General features: G+C 37.2%; 1 protein-coding gene across 5 annotated transcripts in view; it reads left to right on the top strand.

The window, feature by feature from the left end:
• Positions 1 to 25762, top strand: part of STAG2 (stromal antigen 2) — a 70355-nt gene extending 44593 nt beyond the window's left edge. For 2 of the 5 annotated variants that reach the window (XM_021405860.1, XM_021405859.1), the window contains 24 exons: positions 238 to 336; positions 444 to 523; positions 1038 to 1145; positions 1652 to 1763; positions 2659 to 2776; positions 3375 to 3478; positions 4403 to 4495; positions 4702 to 4791; positions 5538 to 5741; positions 7225 to 7295; positions 7640 to 7727; positions 7838 to 7918; positions 11016 to 11108; positions 13651 to 13825; positions 14219 to 14358; positions 15420 to 15521; positions 17520 to 17668; positions 18237 to 18365; positions 18703 to 18908; positions 19310 to 19499; positions 19584 to 19697; positions 20316 to 20442; positions 20776 to 20853; positions 23617 to 23674. In XM_021405860.1, coding sequence (XP_021261535.1) covers positions 238 to 336; positions 444 to 523; positions 1038 to 1145; positions 1652 to 1763; positions 2659 to 2776; positions 3375 to 3478; positions 4403 to 4495; positions 4702 to 4791; positions 5538 to 5741; positions 7225 to 7295; positions 7640 to 7727; positions 7838 to 7918; positions 11016 to 11108; positions 13651 to 13825; positions 14219 to 14358; positions 15420 to 15521; positions 17520 to 17668; positions 18237 to 18365; positions 18703 to 18908; positions 19310 to 19499; positions 19584 to 19697; positions 20316 to 20442; positions 20776 to 20853; positions 23617 to 23640 — 2775 coding nt within the window. In that variant the 3' untranslated portion in view covers positions 23641 to 23674. Of the gene's footprint in view, positions 1 to 237; positions 337 to 443; positions 524 to 1037; positions 1146 to 1651; positions 1764 to 2658; positions 2777 to 3374; positions 3479 to 4402; positions 4496 to 4701; positions 4792 to 5537; positions 5742 to 7224; positions 7296 to 7639; positions 7728 to 7837; positions 7919 to 11015; positions 11109 to 13650; positions 13826 to 14218; positions 14359 to 15419; positions 15522 to 17519; positions 17669 to 18236; positions 18366 to 18702; positions 18909 to 19309; positions 19500 to 19583; positions 19698 to 20315; positions 20443 to 20775; positions 20854 to 21384; positions 23518 to 23616 lie in introns of those variants that run through there. The other 3 variants (XM_021405861.1, XM_021405864.1, XM_021405862.1) reach the window with 3 other exon arrangements.

The following is a 26009-nucleotide window of genomic DNA, read 5'->3' as shown; positions in this document are numbered from 1 at the left end:
TTTAGAGAATGAAACAAGTATATCTTGACTTAAAGATACCAACTACGAGACATTGATTTTCCTTCACTTACTGTATAAAGGACATATTCTTATGTCATCAATATGGTTATTGATAGTGTATCTTGCCAACATTCAGTTTTTGAATGAATTCAGAAAGCTAAAGAAACTTGTTTTATATGATCAGAAGATTGCATCCTATATGTGACTTTTAATCCAGTTCTTAAAATTTTATTTTAGCAAGGAGAAGTAAGACTGAAATGCCTAACTGCTCTGCAAGGGCTTTACTATAATAAAGAGCTTAATTCCAAATTGGAACTCTTCACCAGTCGATTCAAGGTTAGTGTAACTTCATATTTTTTAAGAACATAAGAAAATTATCTTTTTTTTTTTAGTTTTTATTTCCTTTTTTTCTTTTCTCAAAATACCTTCTTTTGTGTTCTTAGGATAGAATTGTGTCTATGACTCTTGACAAAGAATATGATGTTGCAGTCCAAGCAATAAAATTACTCACTCTTGTTTTACAGTAAGTATATCTCCTCACCTGACCTATAACAAATATTAAAACATGAAAGTATTTCTCCTGTCTATGGGCAAGGACAGTAGCTTGACAGAACTCGGATAACCTGAAATCTAGAGAGATGTCTGTTTCTTACACTAGAACAGTGAAAGATTATGAAAGTAACGTGGCTGGGAGAGTGCTGTTACTTACCCATCACAGTTAAGTATGTGTAGGGGCTAGAAACCTAGAATTGAGCCTTGTGAGTTAGAAGCTGCTGTGGAAGACTTGAACTGAAGAAATACAGTGTCTCCTGAACAGTAGTTGATCTTTGAGCATAATGACCTACCAAATACTCCTGCTGTGTTGGTAATGTTTGTGTAGGAAGACTTTGAAACCAAGTTGCCCTGTTCTTACTTTCAGGATGCTAATTTTGAAGGAAAAGCTTTAGATTCTTCTTTATTTCTGTCTCTCATTGCTGCAGTTCATACTTTTTTGAGACAGCTTTTTTTCCTTTCCTTCCTCCCATCCTCACCCCTAGGAGTAGTGAAGAAGTTCTGACTGCAGAAGACTGTGAAAATGTCTACCATCTGGTTTATTCAGCTCATCGGCCAGTAGCAGTTGCCGCAGGGGAATTTCTTTATAAAAAGTAAGAGGGGAAATTATATTTACCTACTTGTTCTTCTAGATTTTAGTGTGTGCATTAATACTAGGTTTATGATTAACTTTGATTAAGAAAAAGTGACTGATAAACACCCAGATTAAATAGTTAAGAAAACAAGACTTTCCGTCTAATACTTTCCAGGTCTTCACTTAGTATTTTTTTGCTACTTTCAAGTCTGATGTCGAGAGGTTCAGTAAATGTATTTTGCTAAAGGGGAGCATGAGACCTCAAGCGTCTCCAATTATCACTGATGTTTGTAAAGTATTTTTATATAATTACATGTTCCATTGGAAGCTGTCAGTGAAATACCAGCTCAGCAAATACAAAGTTGTTCAAATGACATTTGTACCAAATCACTTGCTTTCAAAATAAAACCTAAAGCTTCACAGTAAGATAAGATGTGCCCATCTGTAAAAACAATATCTAGATGTGAATTGACTATGGGAAAGGCAATGAAGGAGAAATTTATCTTGAAATAATTCTTTTTTCAGGCTTTTCAGCCGCAGAGATCCTGAAGATGATGGAATACTTAAAAGGAGGGGAAGACAAAGTCCAAATGCTAATCTTGTGAAGACGTTAGTGTTTTTCTTTTTGGAAAGTGAAGTAAGTTGAATTGCATGGGTGGTTTTTTGTTTTGTTTTGTTTTGTTTTTTTGTTTGTTTGTTTATTGATTTGTTTTTTGTTTTATTTATCCTCCCCTCTGCCCCCATTGTTTATTAACTGTAAATCAGTCCTAACTTCCCTCTATTACTTGGGCAGGCTGGGTACATAAGACTCTTGGGTTATGTTTACTTGAAGGATCTGCTCAGTATGTTGTTATGAGAGGCTGTGAGCTCTCCTCTGATAAAATACTCTTCCCCCCATTCTCCTTTATAACATCCAGTTGGAAAGAGACTGTGATTTAGGAATTTTTATGGGAAGGAAAAAACCCTTCAGAATCATGAAAAGATCAAGTAATACTGAGCACCTGATTCTAAAAAGGTGCTGAGGACTTCCTTTCATTGAAAAGATTTAGGATGTTTGCTGTTTCTCAGGATCACTCCATAGGGCCAAGTCTTGCAGCTCTGAAAACTGGCCACACAACCAGTGCTACTTATTTGTTTCAGAAACTACAGACTGATGGTTTTGCGTTATGCTTCTTGTATACTTACTGGGATAGAACTCAGTAAAGGTCAAATAGGAGAAGAAAAGCCAGCCAGACAAGCAAGCAAAACTCATAAACCAACTAAACAACAACAAAAAAAAAACGCAAAAAACCCTACCAGATTCTTGGAGATCCTGCAGCACTTGATTCTTTGTAACAGCTGATCTGAATTCATCTCTTGAATTAATTTGGGAAGACAGGCTTCAGTTGAACCAGAGGTCTCACAAAATTTTCTTGTTTTGTTTGGTTTGGTTTTGGCAGAGTCAAAAGCCAGCAAGGAAAAAATCTTTCTATTATAGCAACTTGTGTAATGAATTGCTGATAAAGAAAAATATTTATTTGTTCTCATTTTAGTTGCATGAACATGCTGCTTATCTAGTGGACAGCATGTGGGACTGTGCAACAGATCTCTTGAAAGACTGGGAATGTATGAATAGTCTTCTGTTGGAGGAACCTCTCAATGGAGAAGAACGTAAGAGATTTTAGTAGAACTTTCTGTGTATATTGCTTTGCAGTTTCTGCTAGCTGTGATTTATAAAGAAATGTCTACATCTGGGCCCACCATACATTCTCTGTTTTTTGAATGGCTGTAATAAATCCCTAATTATGGAATAGGAGGAGGAGTAGAAAGAGATCACTTCTGGTGGGGAAGAAAGAAAAGACAGAGGAAAATGAGGGAATGGACATGTGCTGTCCAGTTCCTCTGTTGTTCCATGGGTTCAGGCTGAACTTGTAACATTTGAGTAAGTTGCTTGTGAAACTAGTTCTTTTACTGAATATTAAAGACACCATATGAGATTTCTTTAATGACAGTAAAAACAACCATAAAAAGAAGCCCACCTGAGATAATTCTGTAATTCATAGGTACTATTAAATGGGCCTCTGAATAACGAAAAGGAACTCAAATGATTATGAAACTTGATATTCAGTTGATATTCTCTCAATTTCAAATATTTTCCTGTGCTGTTCTGTAATGTGCTTATGTTCTCTATTCCCCTGTCCCCCGCTGGAATTGAGCTATTGACCTAAATGCCTTATTTATTTTTAACATCTATTTCTTGAAATTTCAGCTTTAACGGATAGACAGGAGAGTGCACTGATTGAAATAATGCTTTGTACAATTCGGCAAGCAGCTGAATGTCATCCTCCTGTAGGAAGAGGAACGGGGAAAAGGGTAGGAGCCAAAATCCTACTTATCTAGAAATGTGCAAGTGGTATGTGGGGACTGTGTGGGAAGAAGGGAAGGGTTTGAGGCTGTTGCTGCTGAGGGGACTGAATTCAGAAATTGAGTTTGTCACTACAGCCTCCAGTGTCTGACAGCCATGGTTCGATCACTTTTTCATGGCTGTGGCACGTGTTTAATGTTGTTTGGACTGCTGTATTTGTTTTTGCTGTTATAGATAGAACTGATTTTAAAGACGCGTCGGTTGGAAAGAGACCAAATTCAGTATTTGGAAAAGCTATAAAGCTTTTCAATTTTAAAGAGCAAAATAAGGGAGGAAGAATATATTTCACAACCTCTTTGAAGGGGCCACAGTTCAACCAATTGGCTTTTCTCTGATCATATGAGGATTAGACAGCCCTTTTTTACTGAGACATTAAGCAGGGAGGAGAGCTGCTTTCAAGACTGGTGCAGCTGTTGTTGAGAAACCCATTCAGGTACATGCTGAACAATTACTGGGGTATTTAGTGGTTGGCAACTCTGCCTGTGGCAGGGGAGTTGGAACTCTATGATCTTTAAGGTCTCTTCCAGCCTAAGCCATTCTGTAATTCTCTGAGTCAGTGAAAAGAGTTGAATAAATACAAAGGATTAAAAACGGTAAGCAAGCTGAAAAGTTTGCTAGTCATGGTATTTTCTTGCAGGGAAGGTAACGCTTTTATCTAGGTTGTTGCTTTTGTTTTCAGCATAATCTCAGTAGTATAACCTGCAATTTTGAATTGTATTATCTGAGTGCTGAAAATTTTTATTTTGGCCTTCTTTGTTTTACATTGATAATGTACTGTGATATTAGAAGGTTAGTGTATCTGCTTGTCATTTCATTAATGGCAATGAAAATTTTCTGTTAGCTGTCATTTTCTAACAGTACCAATATTTTAGGTGCTGACAGCAAAGGAAAAGAAAACCCAGTTGGATGACAGAACAAAAATTACAGAACTTTTTGCAGTGGCTCTTCCACAGTTGTTAGCAAAGGTAAGTTTAATTCCATTTCTAGCTGATGGGCTGCTGTTAAAATGTTAAACAGAAGCAGCTTTTGTAATTAACTGTATGGCTTACACAACTCTTCATTTTTTCTTATTAGTTTCTACTAGTATTCGACTGTTCTGTGGTAAATTGTGTGGTATTATGTCCCAAGATTTTTTCATTAAAATTTCTTCTTTTCCTCATCAATCTTAAAGTATTCTGTAGATGCTGAAAAAGTCACCAACTTGCTGCAGTTGCCACAGTACTTTGATTTGGAAATTTATACAACAGGGCGACTAGAAAAGGTAAGGTAATGTTCAACAACACTTGACAAAAAAAGGGGAGAAAAAGCCACAACCAAAAGGCAGACTTTCTCACTTGAAGTTCAGTCACTAGTGCAGGTGCAGCTTTTTTTAATAAGTGTGACTTGCTGTGTTGAAACCCTCACTGAGGATAAGACTTGAACTTAAGCTGCTCTTGTCTGTGATTTCTCCTTCTGAGAAATCTCCTTCCTTGCTGCATTGTTGAGAAGCAAGTAGCTGGAAGTCAGTGGGGTCAAAAAAGGAATAAAATATTTAGTTGACAGCATAGCCGAAAGGTGATAGAGCAACAGTAAGCAACTCAGGGTGAGGAGACAAGTGTGATCTCAGTGCTTATGCCTGAGTGTTATGCAACTAGATCTTCATTTATACAGCTTATAAGAGCATGTATAAGTTTTTACGTGGGTGGGAAATAAGTGCTTCTATGTTGTGTAGTTGTCATTGCAAATTGAAGTGTTAGATAAACCCATACTGACAACAGCAAATTTTTAATTATTTCCTAAAAAGACATTAAATCTTTAAGCTTTGACAGGCTTCTACTTCATTTTAACTTGTGAATTTACCTCAGAGTTTCACCAGGTTTCTGGAACAATCTTGATCTGTACCATAGTTCTAAGAGAGAGGAGGGAAATAAATAAAAACGAACTTTTAAAAATTCCTTAAGTGTTATGTGTTGTCATAATGCCCATGTGTTGGCGTATTTACATTTCTTTTCCTCCTTATTGTTGTAGCATTTGGATGCCTTACTGCGACAAATCCGGGATATCGTGGAGAAGCACACAGACATAGACGTTTTGGAAGCCTGCTCAAAAACATACCACGCTCTCTGTAATGAAGAGTTCACAATCTTTAACAGGGTTGATATTGCAAGAAGTCAGTTAATAGACGAACTGGCAGACAAGTTTAATCGACTTCTTGAGGACTTCCTGCAAGAGGTATTTTAATGTACAACATCAACTTCTCCTGCTCTTGTGAATACATCCAGTGTGTTTGTCTGCCTTCCTATGCAAGTCAGTGAGTTAAGGACATGAACTGCTGTTCCTTTATATCAGGACAGTGATTCTTGAATCTGCTTTTGGACAAGTATCTTTTGGGAATTTGCGATAAATTTCAGATAAAATGTGAAAGTTTTCACTCTCAGGCTTTGAAGCTTGTGATTTTGAGATGTCTAGCTTTGTTGCTGTACTGGGATTCGCTCCAGATGTGCTAGTGCCACCAGTCTCTGATGCCTCTGATTGCACACTGCTGTTGATAAAAGCTCAAAATCTCTGGAAAACACTCCCCCTGCCTTCCTTGAATTACAAGCAGATGCATTTAATAGCTTAAGAATATTATTTTGTTCCTACACTATGTTAGTTAGAAGAGATAATTTTCTGATACGTTATTTAATGTGACTCTGTGGGTCTGTGACATTCAGCCAAAACTTGTTTCTCTTCCTCCTTATCTGTGATAAGGAGCATGGGAGGCTTCTTTGCTAACTTTTGGCCACACCTCTCAGATGCGGACATACTTTTGCTGAGCTTTGCTCCTGTCCCTCGTGCTCACTGGCCAGAACTGGGACTCCACCCCACAATGACAGGGTGCATGTGGGGCCAGGAGGGATTGCTCCTGCTAATGCAGTTATGTCCCCATTTGTGAGGGATTGAAGGAACAGGGGGTAAGGCAAGGAAATGGAATGTCAGACAGGAAAGTGGCAAATGCTCTGGTAGGATTGGTGAAACCCACAGTGCTTTGATAATGTGTGGCTGCAGAGCAGTATCATGCAGGGGACTTGTGTTATCTCTAGTATGCTGATGAGGGTTTTCTGTGACTTCAGGTAGTTTATCTTATGTACGTCAATAGATATCTTTATGAACCTTTTCTTTTGGCTGCTTTTATCCAAGTGCAAGCTTGTCAGAACTTGGGGGAGAATTAGAACAAAACACTTCCCTTATTCCTCCCTCTTAAAGACTTCCTAAGACTTTGTTTTGTGATCGAAGTAAGATTGAGGTACTGACCCGTGGCCCAACTAGTCCAGTATCTATTGTCTGACAGTGGCCTCTGCTGGATTCTTCAGAGAAAATGGAAGCACCTACATTATGCGTGGTGTTCAAGTAGCCTAAGTTTCTTTGCTCCTTCTCTCTTGAACCCCTCCCCCCCCCCCCCCCCAGCATATTTCTCCTTATGCAGCCGACTGATTTCTAAACATGAAGGCTGGTGGCTCTTCCCGCAGTTCGGGGCATGCAGTGCGTTACCTGCTCTCTCAAACTCTTCAAATCAAATACACAGAACTGATAAATAATTTAGATGCCGTTCTTTTTTACTCTCCTCCCCCCATCCTTCTCTTATTATTGTTTTTTTCTAATTTTTCTCTTTGAAGTTCCCTAGTCTGCTTAGTGTGCTTTGTTTGGGATTTCTTATGGTATGTTTTTGAAACAGGGGGAAGAACCTGATGAAGACGACGCGTATCAGGTCTTGTCAACATTGAAGAGAATCACCGCTTTCCACAAGTACGTAGGATTCTGCAAATACCTGTCAGGGTCCATGTTATGTAATTATGGTTGTTGTAGCTTTTGTTTTAAAATTTGGTAGCTCTGAGTTTTATGCGACTTGTGTTTGTTTTAGTCTGAAAGATGGGGTGTTGTGTAGAACACATCACATCTCTTGAATAGAGTGAGAAATACGAAACTGAGATCTTCTGTTTTGGGGCTGCATGTTGTGTGAGTGTGTGTGTGTATGTACATATGAAAAAGGGATATTTAAAAAAGTTAAGCTTTTAGGAGTTATTAACATAAAATTAAATTACAGAAGTGATGTTTCTTTTACATCTCTGCTTCCTTTCTAATGCTTCCAGTGCCCATGACCTGTCAAGATGGGATTTGTTTGGCTGCAACTACAAGTTATTGAAAACTGGCATTGAAAATGGAGACATGCCAGAACAGGTTTGTAACTAAAATGTGCTCTTGAGGAACAACAACAAATAGCTTTTCTTGCTGATTTTTTTTTTTACTGGTCTTTTTCATCTGATACATTGTTTTCTTTTGGATTTCAGATTGTTATTCATGCACTGCAGTGCACTCATTATGTGATCCTTTGGCAGCTAGCAAAAATTACTGAAAGCAGTTCCACAAAGGTATGCCCTTTTCCAGATGCATTAATGAACAAGCATTTGTATGTACCTGTGGTGTCATCAGTTGGGAACTGTGATAGAATGGATTAAAAATCAGAGGAGCTTAATACGGATACCTGTAGGAAGAGTTCTTCAGAATTCATCATTTTAGCAATGGAATGCTTGACTTTTAAGTCATACTATTTCTTTAAATTATTATGTTTTTATTATTGATGCATACTATGTTTAAGTTGATAGAATTTTAAGTAATTTTAGTAAAGAAATTGAATGCCTATTAGCCTGGCATGGTAGCAGTGCTAAGGAGAGGTAGGAAACCACCAGTAACGTGGTAGTCATACTACTCTGAGTAGTTTGAATTTGTTTGCAAACTGAAATATCGATGACAAATCTGTGAGAAAACAAAATCTGTGAGATACCAAGAGTTTGCACGCTGTCACAGTACTCTGACTGCTCAGTATGCTGCAGTCGTGCTTTGTTGCTTTTCACCAGTCCTTTAAATGTCACTTAAATGAAGACATTAAAAAGTTAAGCTACATTTGAAATTTCTTCCTGAAATAGTAGGAGTCTTGTCAGATTCTGTCTGTAGTAATCTTGGAGGACAAAGCTCTGGCAAGTGTCGTATTTTGAATTTCACTTCAGAAAATTTTGGAGGAGGGATTGTGGTTTCTTGTGTCCTCCAGGTAGCACAGCTTGCAGAGAGTGATGAGGTGCTTTGCTGTGTGAGGTGCCTAATGAAAGGAAGATGGTTTTTGGAAAGGCAGCTATTTTATAACAGACTTGATGAGTTCCAAAACATTTTTATGATCTTTTAAATTGTTCTATATGTGCATGTGTAGATGATTTTAAAAAAAGATTGTGCTCTGGATGCCCATGAGCATTCTTTTCTGGCATGGCTTTCTACAGCCCCATAAGAAGGATGAACATTGTGCTCTTACACCTGAAATTTACACTGGAGCTGCTTTTTCTGTTATTGGAGTTCCTGATAACGCATCCTCTTTCAGATTGGAATAAGAAAATCATTGAGCTGTGTTTTTGTAGGGTTGTTGGTTTTTTTTCTAAATACTTTGCTTTTGTTACAGTTAATTTAAGAAAATTGTGTTGTGGGCATCTGTCATAGTTTTCTAGCGAGAAAAGAAACTACTCATTAATAATTTACAATCAGTAAATTGTATTTTGAAATTAATAATTCATTGTTTTTTTAATACTGAGGATGTATACATTTTTACTTTATTCTTTATTTTAGAATGTGATGGTGTGAGCATCCAGTAGATGATAGTAGAGTGGGGAAGCATGCTACGCAACTTGTGCTAACATTTTTTATTTTTTAGTAACAGAAAATTTGTGTGAGATCATGGTGTCTTTTCTTTACATTTTCAGTCACGTTAGGATTTTGTTAATCCAATGAGTAATTGTGGCCTTACTGACTTAGTAATTAGAGTCTGTTAAATAAAAAATCGGTCAACATACGCTGGCTAACAAGCTTAGCGTCTTAACATGTACAAAACAGAGAATGTCAGATACAAAGTGCATCCCTACACTGTTGAGCACTCCTTAAGTGAGTGAAGGATTGGAGGCTTTGTTAGCTTATTCTTTAAGGGAAGCAGCAGTCGAGTTTTTTGTAATGAGGATTAAGATTTTATCACAGACCTAGAGACAGAAGCTGAGCGAAATTTTGAGGAGTTCGGTTGGAAATGAAGTTTCACTTGGCTGTTGTGCAGTAAAATGAAATTAGTAATACTGTTCAGCAGGAATGAAAAGAACTTTCTTGAAAAAGTAGACTTTTATTGATACTATTTTCTGCTTCTGTACAATAAAATCTGGTAAATTAAAGCTTTTATAACTGTAGTTCAGAAGTGAAACCTATTTTGTTAGGTTTAACTGCTTGACTGCTGCCAGATACACCAGGTACAAACCAAAGTTCAGTTGACTTCTGTTCAAAGTCAATGAAACGTAACTGCAAAGAACTTGAAGTGCAGACTCAGAAGGGACCAAATGCACTGTGCCTGAAGATTTTGGTTCTCTAACAAAAAATGAACTGCTAACTTCATGCTCTTTGTGAACAGGGTGACTAACTGTGGGGATTACCTTCATACTACAGGCTGCTTAAAATAAAGCTATCTAGGCAGTTTGATTTTTTTAAGATTTCAAAGAATATTTTTGTATAAAGGAAAGAATATATTCCTGTGTGCAGTTCTCTTAACACTGGTATAGCAATGTGAATGGCAAATGTTGAGAGAAAAGGTTATATGTAGTGAAAGTGTTCTGAAAACATGCTAAACGAGTCTGTCTTAATAAAAAAGTAAGCAGCTGCTGCTTTTCGTACTCCTGCTGAGATAAATGACATGTACCAATGCGTTACCTGTTTTCTTGAAGGGAGAGACTTGTTTTGTTTTAGATTGCACGGAAGGCTGTTACATTTCTCAGGGGTATTTCTTCTTTCTCTGCCCAAGTGCTGGTTTGTAATGTAACTTCCCCAGTTCTACGTGAGCTAGAATCCTTGTGTGTATGAGTAAGTAACTAAAGCAAGGACTCCAAATAAGCTGCACGTGCAGGTGGCGTTTGTGTCAGTTTGATGCTTTACTTGCTCAGAATCTACTTCTCTAGAAGTAATAGAACTACTTAAAAAAATGATAGTTTATTTTCTTATAGAAGGGAGGAAAGCCCCAGCTCTCATCTGACACTTGACTATTTCCCCAAGCAGTGAAATTAAAAAATGAGCACATCATACCTTACAGGTGTGTCTGGTGCAGTTGCAGCTACCTAACAGCCAGCTGCTGGGTTGAATACACAGATCATTTAAAAACAAAGCTCACTCTGCTCTGAAGATTTTGTTGCTGTTACTGTGTATTTTTTTTAATAAACATCTTTGCTAATTTCATCCCAAATTCCATTTCTACATTTAGTACACAGAGGATAACAAAACGGAGGAAATTGCTCCTAGCTACTTTTGTTTGTAATAGTGAGTTTAAGTAATGCAGTGGATTTTCATTCACAGCAGCATACAAGGTCTGTGGTGGATAGCTCTACGGACATGCAAACACTACATGTGAATAGGAAATTGCAAAAACAAAACTGTTACATGAAATCCTTTTCTTTAAAGGAGGATCTTCTACGTCTGAAGAAGCAGATGAGAGTGTTCTGTCAGATTTGTCAACACTACCTGACCAATGTAAACACTGCTGTTAAGGAACAGGTGAGTGAGAGCGCTGAGGTTTTCTAATACGAAACTTTGAAAGCCATGTGAAAATATAAGCAAGAGAACCTTTTAGAATTCATGTGAGAATGTGGGAGTAAGTGTCTTGGATGCATAGGCTTAATGCCCTTTCAGTCTGAATATACACTGGACTGTATACTTGTTCTCCTTTATGCAATTTGTAAACTAACTTTGACTCAATTCTTTCTAGTAACTTTGGCTAGCAGAAACTTTATTTGGAGTGTTTTTTTTTAATTACTGCTATTGTTTGTTGTTGTTTTTTAATTACCGCTTTTACTTAATTTAAACAATGACTAGCCAGGTGTGCTGTATGAACTTTCCAGTTTGCAATTCAGCTGGGAGAGTTCCATCTCAAAAGTCTTGGTTGTCATGACAAACATCTGTACTGGAGCTGCTTGTGGATTCATAGAGTTGGAAGGGATAGGAACAGCTATGTAAAAGATAAAAGTTATTTTTTTCTTCTATCTTTGAATGCTTACATTCCCACATTTCAACTATGGCGTGTATGTGCTCAAGTACTCAAGACCCAAGAAGAAAACAGCTCTCCTCCTCTTACTCTAAACATGTGGGAACATGCATGGGCAGTTTCTCTCATTGCTGCATGTAGAGTATGTTCCTCAGTTCTTCATAGCCTTGGAATTTTGTGTGTGTGGATCAGGAGAAAAAGGATGAGTAGTTAACATGCATGTGTGTGTGCTTCTGGATGCACGTGTGCACTGTAACCTGAGGGATTTCACTGTTGAGAAGCAGCATTTGTTTTCCTTGATCTTGTGTTGGTACGCTTGTATAGTGGTCAATTGTTAATAGTATCAGTTAAGAGAGAATTGGAGATCATTCTGTAAGTGCTTAGAAGCCTCAGCAATGATGTAGTGCTCCTACAAGATGAGATTGGAACTTGAGATCTAAAGAGAGAGAGATTTTGCTTGAGTTCCTGTGAATTGCATTCTGATGACCTTTTCATTTTACCAGGTCAGTCCCTCATACAGTTCTCTTTTGTGGGGAAGAGTTTTGGCTGAAATTTAAGTCTGTAGATATGTCAGACATTAAGTATATAGGTGTTTGGTCCATGCAAGTAGTGCCCGTTATCAGGTAGGAGAGAAAAGTCCATGCTTTTTGAAGAAAATTACAGACATGCAGATGGGAGATTGGTTTTTGTTTTTCTTGTGTTTTGAACTGAATTGAGATATCTTGGAAAGCACTTGCCTTGAGTTCTGAGGGTAGTTGGGTCAAAGGACAGGTTCAGCTGCAGGGACTGGGTCTATTTTGTTCTGTGTCCAAATAGTTCTCCAGTCTGAGTGTTTGTAGGAGTTTCGGGTTCCATTGAAGTACAGAGATTTCTTAAAGGAGGATTAATTCTAAGTAAATGCCATGAACAACATTTGAATGCTAAATCTTAAAATCAAGCCATCTCAGGATGAAGAAGAACCACGCTTTCTTCCAAATATACTTGTAATTTAATCAAATAGAAAGCCAGGAGCTCTTTTTGCCACAAAATGAAAGCCTGGTTGAGCTTGGAGTTGAAAATCTGTTCTGCTTTGTCACACAAGTGCAGCTTTGCAACTCTTGCTGTAACAGGAATGTTTTCTTCCCAGAACTGAATAGGCACGTTCAAAGTCTGAGAGTTATCTAGTATCAAAATCACAAGGCGTAAAGTGTGAAAGTGTGAGTAACAAAAATTACTGAATCTCTCTGTAGGTCTCTTTAAAGGCTTTGTAACTCTGAGGTGAATGCCCTTGACATTAGAATTGCCTCAGTTGTGTACCTCATGTAGGTGTTTTACCCCTCCAATCTAATGAGAGGGGTGTGTGAGAGGAATGGGGTTATTTCCATGAGTGGGAAAGTGATGATATTTTCTTTGAGGAGTGTGGGAACAGATCTGTTTGTTAAAATGGAAGTACTTAAGAGATTAGAATGATAGGTGCATCATGAAGCAGTGTATTGTCCTGAGGAATGTCAGTCTAGGTACGGATGCGTTCAGACCTCCTGGGGCTGTAGTGCAGGCATTCACATCCGCTGTCAGATGGACAAGTTTGCCAGCAAGGTGAAGAGGTGGTTCCTTTTTCGGAAGCAAGGTGGACCTTAGGATCTGAAGGGGTTGTATGGCCGCAGCTGTGCTAGATGTTATACCAATGTGATCAATGCATCTTTATTTATTTAATTATTTTTAAAAAGCAAAGACTAGACTACTCTGTGGTCGATGTCCCCAGAGTTCTCAAGTGACCTCATGTAGCATCCTTCTAGCAGAAAGTTTCAGGCTCCTCGTGTTTCGTTCTTAAAATACTTTGATATTTAGCTGTCTTCATCCATGCAGCATCTTTATTTAGATATCCAATCTTCATATACCTGCCTCATGTGAGGAGCTGTTCATGTTTTAAGCTCCAGTTGGCCTCCTTAGTTGATTAGGACATTAGAGGCCTGTGTGCACCATTGGGCTCAGTGGAAATGCATTATTCTGTATTAAATAAATTGAAACTAAAATCCACTTTCCAAACAAATATTTACTGAGGTTTCTTTTTGATAGGCTTTCACAATTCTGTGTGACGTGTTGATGATCTTCAGCCATCAGATTATGACAGGAGGACGTGACATGTTGGAACCGCTTGTTTACACTCCTGATTCTTCACTGCAATCTGAGCTACTCAGTTTTATTTTAGATCATGTCTTCATTGATCAGGATGATGATAATAATAGTGCAGGTTGGTGCAAAACTTACATTTCCTTCATGCGATTTGCCTTCTAATTAATTAATTAATACATTTGTTTGCCAGTGCTGTTTTATGCCTTTTTTACTTCTTTTGGCAGTGATAATTGTTCATGAGCACAGAGATGGGTTTGTCTTCTAAATGTCAACAGACTGTTAAAGTGTTCTATGTTTTGGGAATGTGTAAGATAACAATGATAAAAATTTTGTTTCGTAGGCACCAATATTATATGTCTCGGGAGACTTGTCAGTAGGCACTAAAGTGCATGGCTGTCAGAACTGAGATGTGATTTTTCTAAATCCTGACCACTGTCCCACGTTGTTTTGTATTATACTTAAATTTGAAGTATTTGAATCTAACAGTTTTCATGTTCCAAACTCTTTCCAGATGGACAGCAGGATGATGAAGCTAGTAAAATTGAAGCATTGCACAAAAGAAGAAATCTACTTGCAGCTTTCTGTAAACTCATTGTATATACTGTGGTGGAAATGAATACTGCTGCAGACATTTTCAAGCAATATATGAAGGTAAATCTGAATCTTAGTGGTGAAAGTTCTTAAAAATATTAAAGGACAGAAACTTTTTTTTTTTAATTGTTATTTAATTTGTTCCTTGTGAGATAACTGATTAGAAGTATGATGTCTACAAAACTCCAGAGCAGTTTGTAGGCCTAGTAAAGTTGTTCCTCATTGAGAGAGGAAAAGTGGCTGAGTTGGTTTCACAGTTCCTGTGTAAGCAGTGGGGAAGGAAGAAGGAAACCCGATAATTATTTTAAATTTGTTTCTAATAAATGTGTTTCCTTAAGTATATCTGTTTGATGGTCTGTTTTTACTTCAGCTAGAAGTTTTTCAAGCTTTTTAAGAATCTTCTCACAGAGATAAACTTGCTGTCTGGCTTGATGAAATAATTTAAGCTTGAATTTATAGGAGGAGAAAAGAAAATTGATTTGCAAGTTTTCTTCCTTCCCTCCCCCCAGGAAAGAATGTGCTCTTTATATCTGTTTCTGCCTTTGTTAAATATAAAATCCCTTCTTAGCTCCTGAGATTCACAGCTGCAGAATGTGTTCTCATTTTGTGAACATGTTAAAACTTTGCTCCTTGGTGGTTACATTAAAAAAATTAAAATCTGGGCAGCCTGCTTTTGCCTGAGTGCCCTATATATATTTTGAATCACTAAGTAACTAACTGGGTCTTCACTGAACTTCAGATACTTCAGAAAACGAACAGGTGACTGTCTTTGTTGGAAAAATTGCTGTAAAGTTTTCCATAAGTGCTTACATTAAGCAAAAAAAACCAAAAAAAACCAAACCTCCCCATCAGAGTCATAGTAGTTACTAAAAAGATTAGATTCTAATCTTGTACCCTGAAGGCGGTGAACACGTGTCATTAACAAATGTGTCATGGCCTTGAAGACAAATAGGTCATTCTACCTCTAAAGTAATACCAGTGACATTAAACCCTAATGTCGTGTACAAGCATGAACGTGGTAGTATTTTTTTTCCTTTTCAGAGTGTCTGAGTTATTCTTTCAAATGTGAAGTTTTCAACTCAAATGAAAAGTTAACCTATTTTGTGTGATTTTTTTCCTAGTATTACAATGACTACGGTGATATTATTAAAGAAACAATGAGTAAAACAAGGCAGATAGACAAAATCCAGTGTGCTAAAACACTTATTCTTAGCTTGCAGCAGGTAAGAATGATTTACCATATTTTATGCATGAAATTCCATACAGTATATCACGTGTTGTTGCTTAATGGCTCAGGTGAGGTATTAATGAAAAAACTCTTATGAAAGGTAGGGAGAAGTAGGCTCAAATTGAAACACATTTTGTGCAACTATTTGAAAAAGTGGTGAAAGTTTTCCTGTGCTTTTTAACATTGTCCTGCTGAAAAGTCTGTGGGAGAGCCCTGTACATACCAAACATTGCAGCTGTGTGATACCCTGTTATTCTAAACCAATAGTTTCAGCCACAAATTCAAAAATGTGTTGTGAAATTTCTGGTTTACCTATTCATGAACAGATCAACAAGGCAAACACTTCCATGTTGTGTTGTGCTACACTTCCCCACACTCCTTCAAATTAGACTTAGTAATTCAGTATTTCTTAATGCGTGGTGAGAGTTTGAAATCAAATCGTGTTTTAGCACTCTTTTCAGTAAATGAGCTTTTCTGAGTGAAGTCCTGACAAATTCAGTCGGGAGTTGGATTCATCTGCTCACATGAACCATCTCCACAAATCTTACTAACAGTGTTGAGGAGATCAGGCCAGTAAAGCACATCACCGCAAACCACTTTAATCCAATGTAAATCTTTGCTGTTGCTGAAAGGAAAAGGATAATTCAGTTTGTCCTCTTTCCCTACCCCTTTATTTCAGTACTAGGGTTCATGAAGCTGCATTAATCTAGTTGAGAATTAACCAGAAAAAATCCCTAATGAAGCCCCTAAACTGATTTATCCATATGGGTATTGTTGCCAGTACAGAAGGATGAGACCTTTCTTTTTTGTAGCAGCATGACTTTAGATGGTGAAACTACAACACAGAATATGCAGCTGAAGTCTGTGTTCTCCTTGTGCAGGTTTTGCTGACTTTTCACCAGAGCTTGCAGCTCTTTGTGATAGAAGGAAGATTCTACCATTGTTAATCTTTTCTGCCTCACAAGTAACCTGCCCCTTATGTTTCAAAAGGCAGACAGAGAAAGTAGATGTAATAAGTACAATTTCATGCAAAATTGGAAGGCATTTACATTATCCTAATAGGACAGTCAGAATGGTAACACGAAGGTACCCAGATATCAAACAGTATTTGGGTACCTTCCAAATAGAAAAACTCACAACCTACTCACCAACCAAATAAAAGCCACTAAAACCAAACCACCTTAAACATGTAAATGAGCATTAAAATAGGAACCGGGCAGAGAAGAAATACTAAAAGTGATGGTGGATAAAAGGAATAACTGAGTTGGAGTGAGCTGCAGCAGCATGAAGAAACCATGCCATCATGGTCCAAAGTCAACTAAGTCTGGTTTTAGGTTATTCTGTGTGATGTGGGAAGTAGCAGGATGGGTGTATTACACAAAAATAGACGACTAGAGAAGAACTGGCTCTTGTAGAGAATTAAGGTTAAATTCAGTAGGGTGATAAAAGGACTGATCTAATAAACAAAGTTGTAAAGGTCCAAGTGTTTGGCTTTGCCAGGTATTGATGAAGAGTTAAAAGTTTGATCTGCAGAGACAGAGTTTCTGGTGGCTTTGACAACTTCCCTGAAAACATATTTCTGCTTCAGAATTTCTTCATTATTCTCATGTATGGAAATTATACAAAAAATGAGTTATATACGAGTAGTAGTTTGACAAACTGTCACGAAGAAGCCATTGTAGAATTTACCCCATTTATTTCTTACCTGTTAGTGTACAGATCTGAGAATCTTAGGATGTCCCACTTAGGGAAGCGCTGGAATCTGTTGTCTGCCATATTTGGCTCGCTGCAGTTGTTGAAATGCACACGTTGTCCAAGCTTCTCTCAGGCAACAGGAGCCTTAGCTTAGCTTTCCTAAGCCTGCACGTTTGTCTTTTGGGTGTAATTCTGTAAAAATACATTTTACTGAAACTTAACTGTATTAAGTTTGGTACAAAACTTGTCATAATCTTTTTTTAAAATAAATTAAAATCTCCTTTTTCTTTTCAAACAGCTTTTCAATGAAATGATTCAAGAAAATGGTTATAATTTTGACAGATCATCACCGACATTCAGCGGCATAAAGGAGCTTGCTCGACGTTTTGCTTTAACGTTCGGACTGGATCAGCTGAAAACAAGAGAAGCTATTGCTATGTTACACAAGTAATTGTGTGCTTTGTGTTACTTCCACATTTATGAACTCCTCTTGCGTTTATTAAGTATTAAAGTAAATTTTTTTTAGTCTAATGCAGTTAGTTTAATACAAACTGCGTCAGCACTGCAGATGTTAATTTTACATATCACCTATTTCCAGCATAGTAGGCAACTGTGTTTCTGTCCTTGAGTTAAACCCAAGTGTTAAATAATGTTGCTGGTTTTTAGGATTGTTGTATAAGGCTGTAAATGATAGCAGAGTGGATGCTGTTTTGAAAAAGCATTTTTAATGTCTTGTTCATAACAGTATAAGCTGATTCATGCAGTTATTGGGGGTGGTGATCTTTAACTCGTGCAGAAAACTTGAAATGTGAGTTAGAAACATTAGGATGAGAAGAGTGCATCCACGTTCAAGTTATGAATTGTGTTCACATCTTTTTTGTTGGAACATGGAAGCACTGGATGGTTGCTTTCCATCCAGTAATAGGGAAAAAGTGTGCAGTGTTGATAGCTCCAATACTTAGAGCTTTTTCTACAGCTTGTGCCTTATGTAACTTGTTTTTTAATGTTTTCTTAGGGATGGCATAGAATTTGCCTTTAAGGAGCCTAATCCACAAGGTGAGAGCCACCCACCTCTGAATTTGGCATTTCTTGATATTCTGAGTGAGTTTTCCTCCAAACTTCTCAGACAAGACAAAAGAACAGTGTAAGTATTTTTTTGGTATCATTAGTGTTTGTAATGACAACCATAAAAGGTGTGCATCTGAGTATGCATGTGTGTGTGTTGCAGTAACCTAAAATAGAATTTCAGGAATATAAATACAACTTCACAGTGATGCAGTCAAATATAAACACAAAGGATAAATTGTATTTACCCTTGCTTTCTTACTTGATGGTGAATGAACAGAATTCATATTCTGAATTTCTCATTATCAGGCATTTTTATTAAGTCAGTGATGATTTCAGTAGTTAGTTATCTTGACAAGGTCACGTCATGTTGCAGGTATTTTGCATCTTTCTAATCATTTTTTTTCCATTTAAAGGTATGTTTACTTGGAGAAGTTTATGACCTTTCAGATGTCTCTACGAAGAGAAGATGTGTGGCTTCCTCTCATGTCCTACCGAAACTCTTTGTTAGCTGGTGGGGATGATGATACTATGTCAGTAATTAGTGGAATCAGCAGTCGAGGATCTACAGTAAGAAATAAGAAAACAAAGCCAGCAACAGGGAAGCGGAAAGTACCTGAAGGTAGAGCTTCTCTCATTTTAAAATTTACTAGAGCAGATATTCAGAAACTGAATTTGTTGATCCCTATTTGTTAGCTTGAGTGAATTGGCATTCTTTAATGTTTTGGTTCTTTTTAAACAGAATAACTTTATGTGCATTTTAGTGGAAAAACTATTCATCTGAGGAGTTTGAATAGCATTAACATTGAGGCACGAAAAGAAGTGAAGGCACTACGCTGTATTAAGTTACAGAAAAATAAAAGTATTTTCACTACTAGCCAGGGCTTTGGGGCTCACATGTGAGAATTTGTGAACGAAAGTTAAACTGTTTCTCAGTAAGCAGGACGTACATGCATTTGTTACATTTACACATTCCATTTTAGACAAGTTTGGAAAGGTTTAACACACAGTGTTTCCTTCTAGCTGAAGAAAGCAGCAGTAGTGACAGTATGTGGATGAACAGGGAGCAGACAATGCACACACCAGTCATGATGCAGACACCTCAGCTTACTTCCACAATAATGAGGGAGCCCAAGAGATTGCGACCTGAAGAGAATTATATGGGTGTCTATCCTATGCAGCCCGAACACCACCAAGCTCCACTTGATTACAAGTACGTAAACGCGTAGGTCTGCATTGTGTTAGTGTTCTTACACAAAACAGTGTTTGTTTAAAATAGAATAATGGTCTTTTTAAGCACGCAAGTAACGTGGATGTTGGCTCAAAGGCAACAGGAAGAAGCCGCACGACAACAACAGGAGAGGGCAGCGATGAACTACGTCAAGCTGAGAACCAACTTGCAACATGCTATGTGAGTGAGAGTGAAATATTACTGCGGTGGTTTGGGAAGGGTCTATTAAATGCAGTATTACTGCTGTGTATCTTAAGAAGGACACATGTTCTACTCCTTCAGTAGTGTTTTTCTGCCTGTGCTGTAGTAATATTTGACCTAGAATTGACATAAAAGCTGAGGAGTCCTGTAGAACTAGATGTCCAGTTATATATATTGATAGTCATATGAATCTTCTGTAGAACTTCCCAACCTAGAAAGTCATTCCTTCTTGCCTTGTCATAAGGCACGAGAGAAAAGAACTAGCTCATTTCTCTATTGAGCATGAATGCTTTCATGGAAATCTCTGCATTAGATGTAGTTTTGATCTGCCTGTCAATTCCTCCAGCCTCTCAATACCCATTTGGAGTAGTCCCACAAAGTTCCATGAGTTGATCATTAAGCCGTTCTCTTTTACTGTCTTAGAATCTTCTAGCTGGTTGACTACTTCCTTCAATAGTAGTTGGGCATTTATTGAATTAATTAATATCTGTCTAATGGAATTATCATTTATTGACAGTTTGTTACTGAATGTCAGTGTTTTAAATATTCATTTAAAGCTGAAGTGCTAAACAATGTGCTTTTTCTTTTCAATTTCAGTCGGCGTGGCACAAGTCTAATGGAAGATGATGAAGAGCCAATCGTTGAAGATGTGATGATGTCATCAGAAGGGCGAATTGAAGATCTCAATGAAGGCATGGATTTTGACACCATGGACATAGACCTAGTAAGAAACTTACTTGTCCTTTTAGTTGGGTTTGGATTTGGATTTCTGCTTTTAAAGTAAGGAGGCTGGAATCAAATTTTCCTTTTGGTGAAACAAAATAATCTTAACCTCTGCGTTCTTAAATGGCTGTGCCACTGCCTGCGTGCACATGCCATTTTATTTCAAACTGCCACACAGAAATCAAACACTTCTGTAATAACAACGTGAGATAAGAAAATCTATGCTTCATAATTTCTTATCCCTTAAAACCTAGCTTCATTTATTACAGTTTAAGTACTCCATATGTATGTTCTGAAATTACTACTAAGGTGTTCATTTGCTTACTTTCTCTAGCCACCATCGAAGAACAGGAGAGAAAGAACAGAACTAAAACCAGATTTCTTTGACCCCGCTTCGATCATGGATGAATCGGTAGGTTAACTTATGTAAGAGGCAAATAATATGAAATCAGTCTTAAGGTTACGACACTCTCTTACTTCAAGTTTTAAATGGGAAGAGTGCAATCTTTACACTGTCTTCAGTAGCTCGTTTTGGCAGGCTGGAACACCTGATGAAATCCTTTCTGCTGTAATTCAGCTTTATAAATTCTACGGTACTTACAAGTTTATAGGATTTTTGTTCTTAATACTTTACATGTAGCTATGTCAAATTCAGAAGCCTTTATATCTGAGAAAAAATTCAGAAGTTAGTAGCAAAGAGCTTAAAATAAAATAAAAACAACAAAAACCTGCATACACAATATTGAAGCAACTTTCCTGTTACTGTGAACTTAGTTGAGTGACTCTGATGGCATTACCAATTGTCAGTGTTGGATTGTTTGGGATTTTTTAAATTGCCATATTAACTTTTACTCATAAATAAGATAATGAAGAAAATAAATAATAGAGACAATAGAGATATGTGTTTATGGAGATGAGAGGTATTTTTTCTTTCTATATGAAGTTTTAGGTCCAAAACATCCGAAGTCTGTAGTTTCTGCTTGCAGTTGCCCTTTTTTCCGACTTGATAAATCTGCAGTCTCTATTCTCTTTTAAAAAACTGCATGAGGGATTCCTTCTGTCTTGAACCACTTGTAATGTATGCAGCCATTTTTGACCTTGCGTAGCTGGTACAAAATTACACTGGAAATAACAAGCTGCAGCAACCAGCAGAGGACAGTACAGCAAGGCTTCCTGGGAATCTTGGACAGCTTGGTGGAATTTGGAAGACGGTTACATATTTTTACAATACTGTTGCAGTGTGAATCTGTTCCTGTTATGAGAGAAAAAAGTCTTAAATACTGTTTTAAATGCAAATCCATATATTTTGTGCTAGTACTAATGAAGCAGATTAGGTTGTGCATCTAGCTGTTGTGTGTTCTGTTCTTGAAGTAACACCCAGAACGTTTATCAGTTTTCTGACTTTGGTTTAGAATAGTTCTCCTCTTCCTCCTCTTAATTTTAGTTCATCAATCCGTGAAACACAAGTCATTTTTATTCTGGCAACACTGAAAATTTGGTCTTCCGTGGGTGTATCTCACTCAATTTCAGAAAACTTTCGGCTTTTCAGTTTCAGAAGATTATTAGGAATAGGTTTAACCTGTTTACCGTTAGCTAGTTTTCTTCTCTGTTACTTCATTTCTCATTCGTTTTAGCATCATCCCATGTAAGCCCAAGATTTGCTAGGCCCTCCTTAGCTGCAGTTCGGCAGCATCTCCACACGATGGCAGCCAGCTACAGCCTCATTGCTCTGTGAGCTTTTGGAGACAGCTCTGAGGCTCTAGCTGTGTCAGTGCCAGAAGAAGCTGTAGTCTGTTTCCCTGCAAGGAGGGGGAAGTGGCACACTGAAACAAGTCAGTACGGTCAGAGGGACACGATCTAGCAGTTCTCCCTCCCAGTGGGAACATAGCAAGGGTGGTTGACCTGGAACCAGGACTGCAGACAACAGCCACATCACAGAGCAGAGCTGCTCTTTAGCATAAGCTCCACCTAAGTGAATTTAACTGCCTAAGTGGGAAAGCTCTATTAATACTTAGAATAATTTGTCTCAAAGTAGAGCTGTGATTGGTCACTGGGTATTTTAAATGTTTAAAAACCAACAAACCCTATCAATAAGTACCCTCTGAATAAAGTTACTTGTTTAATTCATATAAATTTTTTTTTTTTTTGTGGAGTGGTTGCATATGTTTCTAATTGACATACTGTATCTAACATACTCAGATGCACATGGTTTATGGTTGGAATTTTAGTCCATCTTCTCAGTTCTTGATGTGTCCAGTTATTACTGGCACCAGTGGCACTTGTATCTGAGTGCGCTGTATTTGTATGATGCATCTGAAGTGAATTTAATGCCAAGAACAGTAAAATGGGTTTGGAAGCAAATAGATGAGAACAGCAGTGTTGAAGGTCCGGGAGAATTATTACATCTCCATGGATCTTACTGCCCTAGAGAGTCCTACAGAAGCTAGGACAGTCACAAGAACTGGAACCTTCTTTTTTGGCATCCCAGTGATGGTACGTGCTTTCATTGGCACAGAAAATAATGTGGCTTGCTCCCACATGGGAAGTGCAATCTGATCCTTCGTTTCAGGAAAGCTTTCCATTTAATCACGTAGTCTTCTGAAGGACAGTACTTTTAATTCTAGCTGTTTACGGGTGTTTTTGTTTCGTTCTGTTTTGCTTTTTCACTCTTTTCCTGGCAGAAATGATGCTTTCCATACGAAACATGAGGCTGGTGTCCCGGCTTGCTGCTGCAGGCTGACCTGTGGTCAGGAGCACGGGCACGGCAGCAGCCACACGTGGAGTATTTTGTCTCAGGCTTAGCTGCTAGGAACTGCACACTTGATTTCAGGTTAAGGCCTATAGAACTGCTGTTGTCAAACAAGTCTAGATTAGGCAACTAATTAAAAATGACTTTGTGATTATTATCTAAAGTGATTAAAGCACAGTTTTTATCGCATTCCTTCTGAATCTAGTTTATTTCAAGTGTGGGAAAAAAATTTCTACTGAAGGAGAAGCCCTTTCCATACTATAACATGAATCAGAAGTGTGGTGAATCTGGTTTGGAGGAAAAATAAACTTACAATGCCTTAACGTATCTTGAAGTGTCTTAATCTTAAATCATATATTAACTGCTTTGCTTTTGTTAAATGTGTAGCAGACTACAAATTGACACCGTTTCTAACTTTTTTTTTAGGTTCTTGGGGTGTCAATGTTTTAATACCAGAGCAGCAAATAAATCAGTGGTGAAGTCATTTTCTAAGTGGAAGAGGAAGTTTTTCAATACAAAATTGTGGTAGATACAGTGAAATTCTGAACAGATTTTTCTCTAAGGAGAATGACATGCTTTCAAGATCAAGTGCATTGAAGGGGCAGTTTTGTTTGCCTGAAAAAAAAAAAAAAGAAAAAAAAAAAGAAATGTAAAGGACAAGTAAACAATTTGAGGATAAGCTACACTTTTTGTTGGAAAAAATCAATATTTTATTTATGTGCTATCAGTTTATTTCCGGATCATAAGAAGTATGCCCTCTTAGTTCTAACCTACCAGTCTGAGGGGTGTTTGGTACAGATTTGAGCCCCTCTCCTCATACATGTGCTGGCTATACTAAATAACCACAAGCTCTGCTGGATTGCTGTTTACATCCACAAAGTCAAATAATAGTTGGATTGGTTTTCTTACGGTGATAGAACCAGAAGAGTGTCAGTATTTTAAATTAAATGCAAACTTCGGCAACAGAATGTTTGTACGGATGATGAAAACACGATGTGGAGCAGAATGATAAGCGCTTTTTGATCTAAAACACTCTTTTATTCCAAAAGCTTCATGCTAGCCTTCTCACAAAGGTCCAGAAACTACGAGCAACCGGAACGTAACAGGTCTCAGTCATGCTTGCCCATTTCCAACCCTGAAAGTTTGCTTGTCCTTTAAGAAAAATGTAATGTTGTGAAATTCCTTCCAGTAGTGCCACTGTATTTTGTCTCCAAATAAAAGAAGCTTATTGTAGTATGTTTGCAGAAAAATTCTAAACAAAAATTATACAGCTTATTAGAGTGTGGGAATAGGGATCTAAATTTTAAATAAAATTATATATATATATAAATTGGTGCTGATTTTATAATTGCGCAGTTTGTTTAGTTTTTTCTTACTTTTAAATTCCAACTTAAAATTATGAGGTTTCAGAAATATATTGAAAGTTTAACAATGTTTAAAAATAGAAGAGCATGAGAACTCATGCTTTAAAAATGATTTTTAAATTTGTATTTTATATTGTTTTATCTATCTGTCTTTGCAAGCAGTCTTCAGGTTAAAGATACTTCTAACAGGTTACAGTACATTTCCTCTGTATGTAAATTAGATTGGATAATAGAAATTCATAAACAACCCATAATCTTCTTTGAAAGCTAAGCTTTAAACTTCATTTTGTGTCCATTCACATACAAATTAAATTTGGTCTAAAACAGAAAGTGGATCTATGCCATTTTGACACCGACTCATTTTGCAAGGCTTAGGCAGCTAGACATCATTTTAAAGGAAATATTAACTTATATTACATATGTATATTTTTTGTCAGTTGTCTCTCAGTTCTCAAGGTATATTATTTTAATCATTCCATGCCTTAATACGCTTGCAATACAAGGATCTCCCCGAGCGGGTGAACACCAAGAGGCTTCCTGTTTTTAGACCCGGAGGTGAAACATTCGGCTGTGGTAGCCAAAAACCATAGGTTATCTAAAGGATCACGATAAAATAGAATTATTTTACTAAATCACGGGATAACGACAAACTCGAAACTAGGTCTGCCTAACTCATTTTGCATAAATAAATACTCATGTCTAAAAGTACTGCCTATATTGTTTTTCACACCACTGCATTTAATAGAACTGCTGAGAGGACTGTATATATGATTTTAAACTTAAGTTGATTTTTCTTACTCTTGAAGGAGTGTTTCTTTGTGAAAGCAGTTCTTACAGCTTTGTTTTCAACCAGCTAAAAATGTTTTATATATTTACCTTAACCTGTTGTCCTCCACATTCTATTGTCCTAATTGTACTGTTTTCTGATTTGTATTTATGTCTTGAGACAGTAACTTTTTGAATAAAAATAAACCTGCAGTATGTTGTATGTTTGATCTTTTTAAATCGGGGATGGGGAGGACGGTGAAGAGAGGGGAACGAGTAATGCAAATGTTATGTTTATAGAAACCAGAATCTTTTTCCATGTCTTTTAAGTGTTTGTCTCAGAGTTGGGATACTGTATGGAAAACTGCACTGTTTTATATTTGTAATAAATTGTACAAGTTTTTAAAATGTGAATAAAGCACTAATTGGGTTAATAATTTAAAGTAGAAAAGTTATGCAATCATGATTGTTTGAAATATGCTTTGAGTTCAACTTGTTAAAAGAATTAGCGGTGTAAATACGGAGCGAGCTTTTCCAGAGGTTAGTACCTGCAAATAAAATTTATAACATTTGTATAGAACTTTTACATGCCAAGAGATGGATGGTTAATTATTTTTGTGTTACGTTTCTCAAGGTGTACCGATAGCCTTCGTGCTTTCTTTTCCCTCCGACCTTAGTCAGAACGCTTCA

The sequence above is a fragment of the Numida meleagris genome, chromosome 8 (genome assembly GCF_002078875.1).
Source record: "Numida meleagris isolate 19003 breed g44 Domestic line chromosome 8, NumMel1.0, whole genome shotgun sequence".
Taxonomy (NCBI): Eukaryota; Metazoa; Chordata; class Aves; order Galliformes; family Numididae; genus Numida; species Numida meleagris.
The sequence above is the reverse complement of the archived record's forward strand: the minus strand, read 5'-3'. Positions and strand labels throughout refer to the sequence as shown.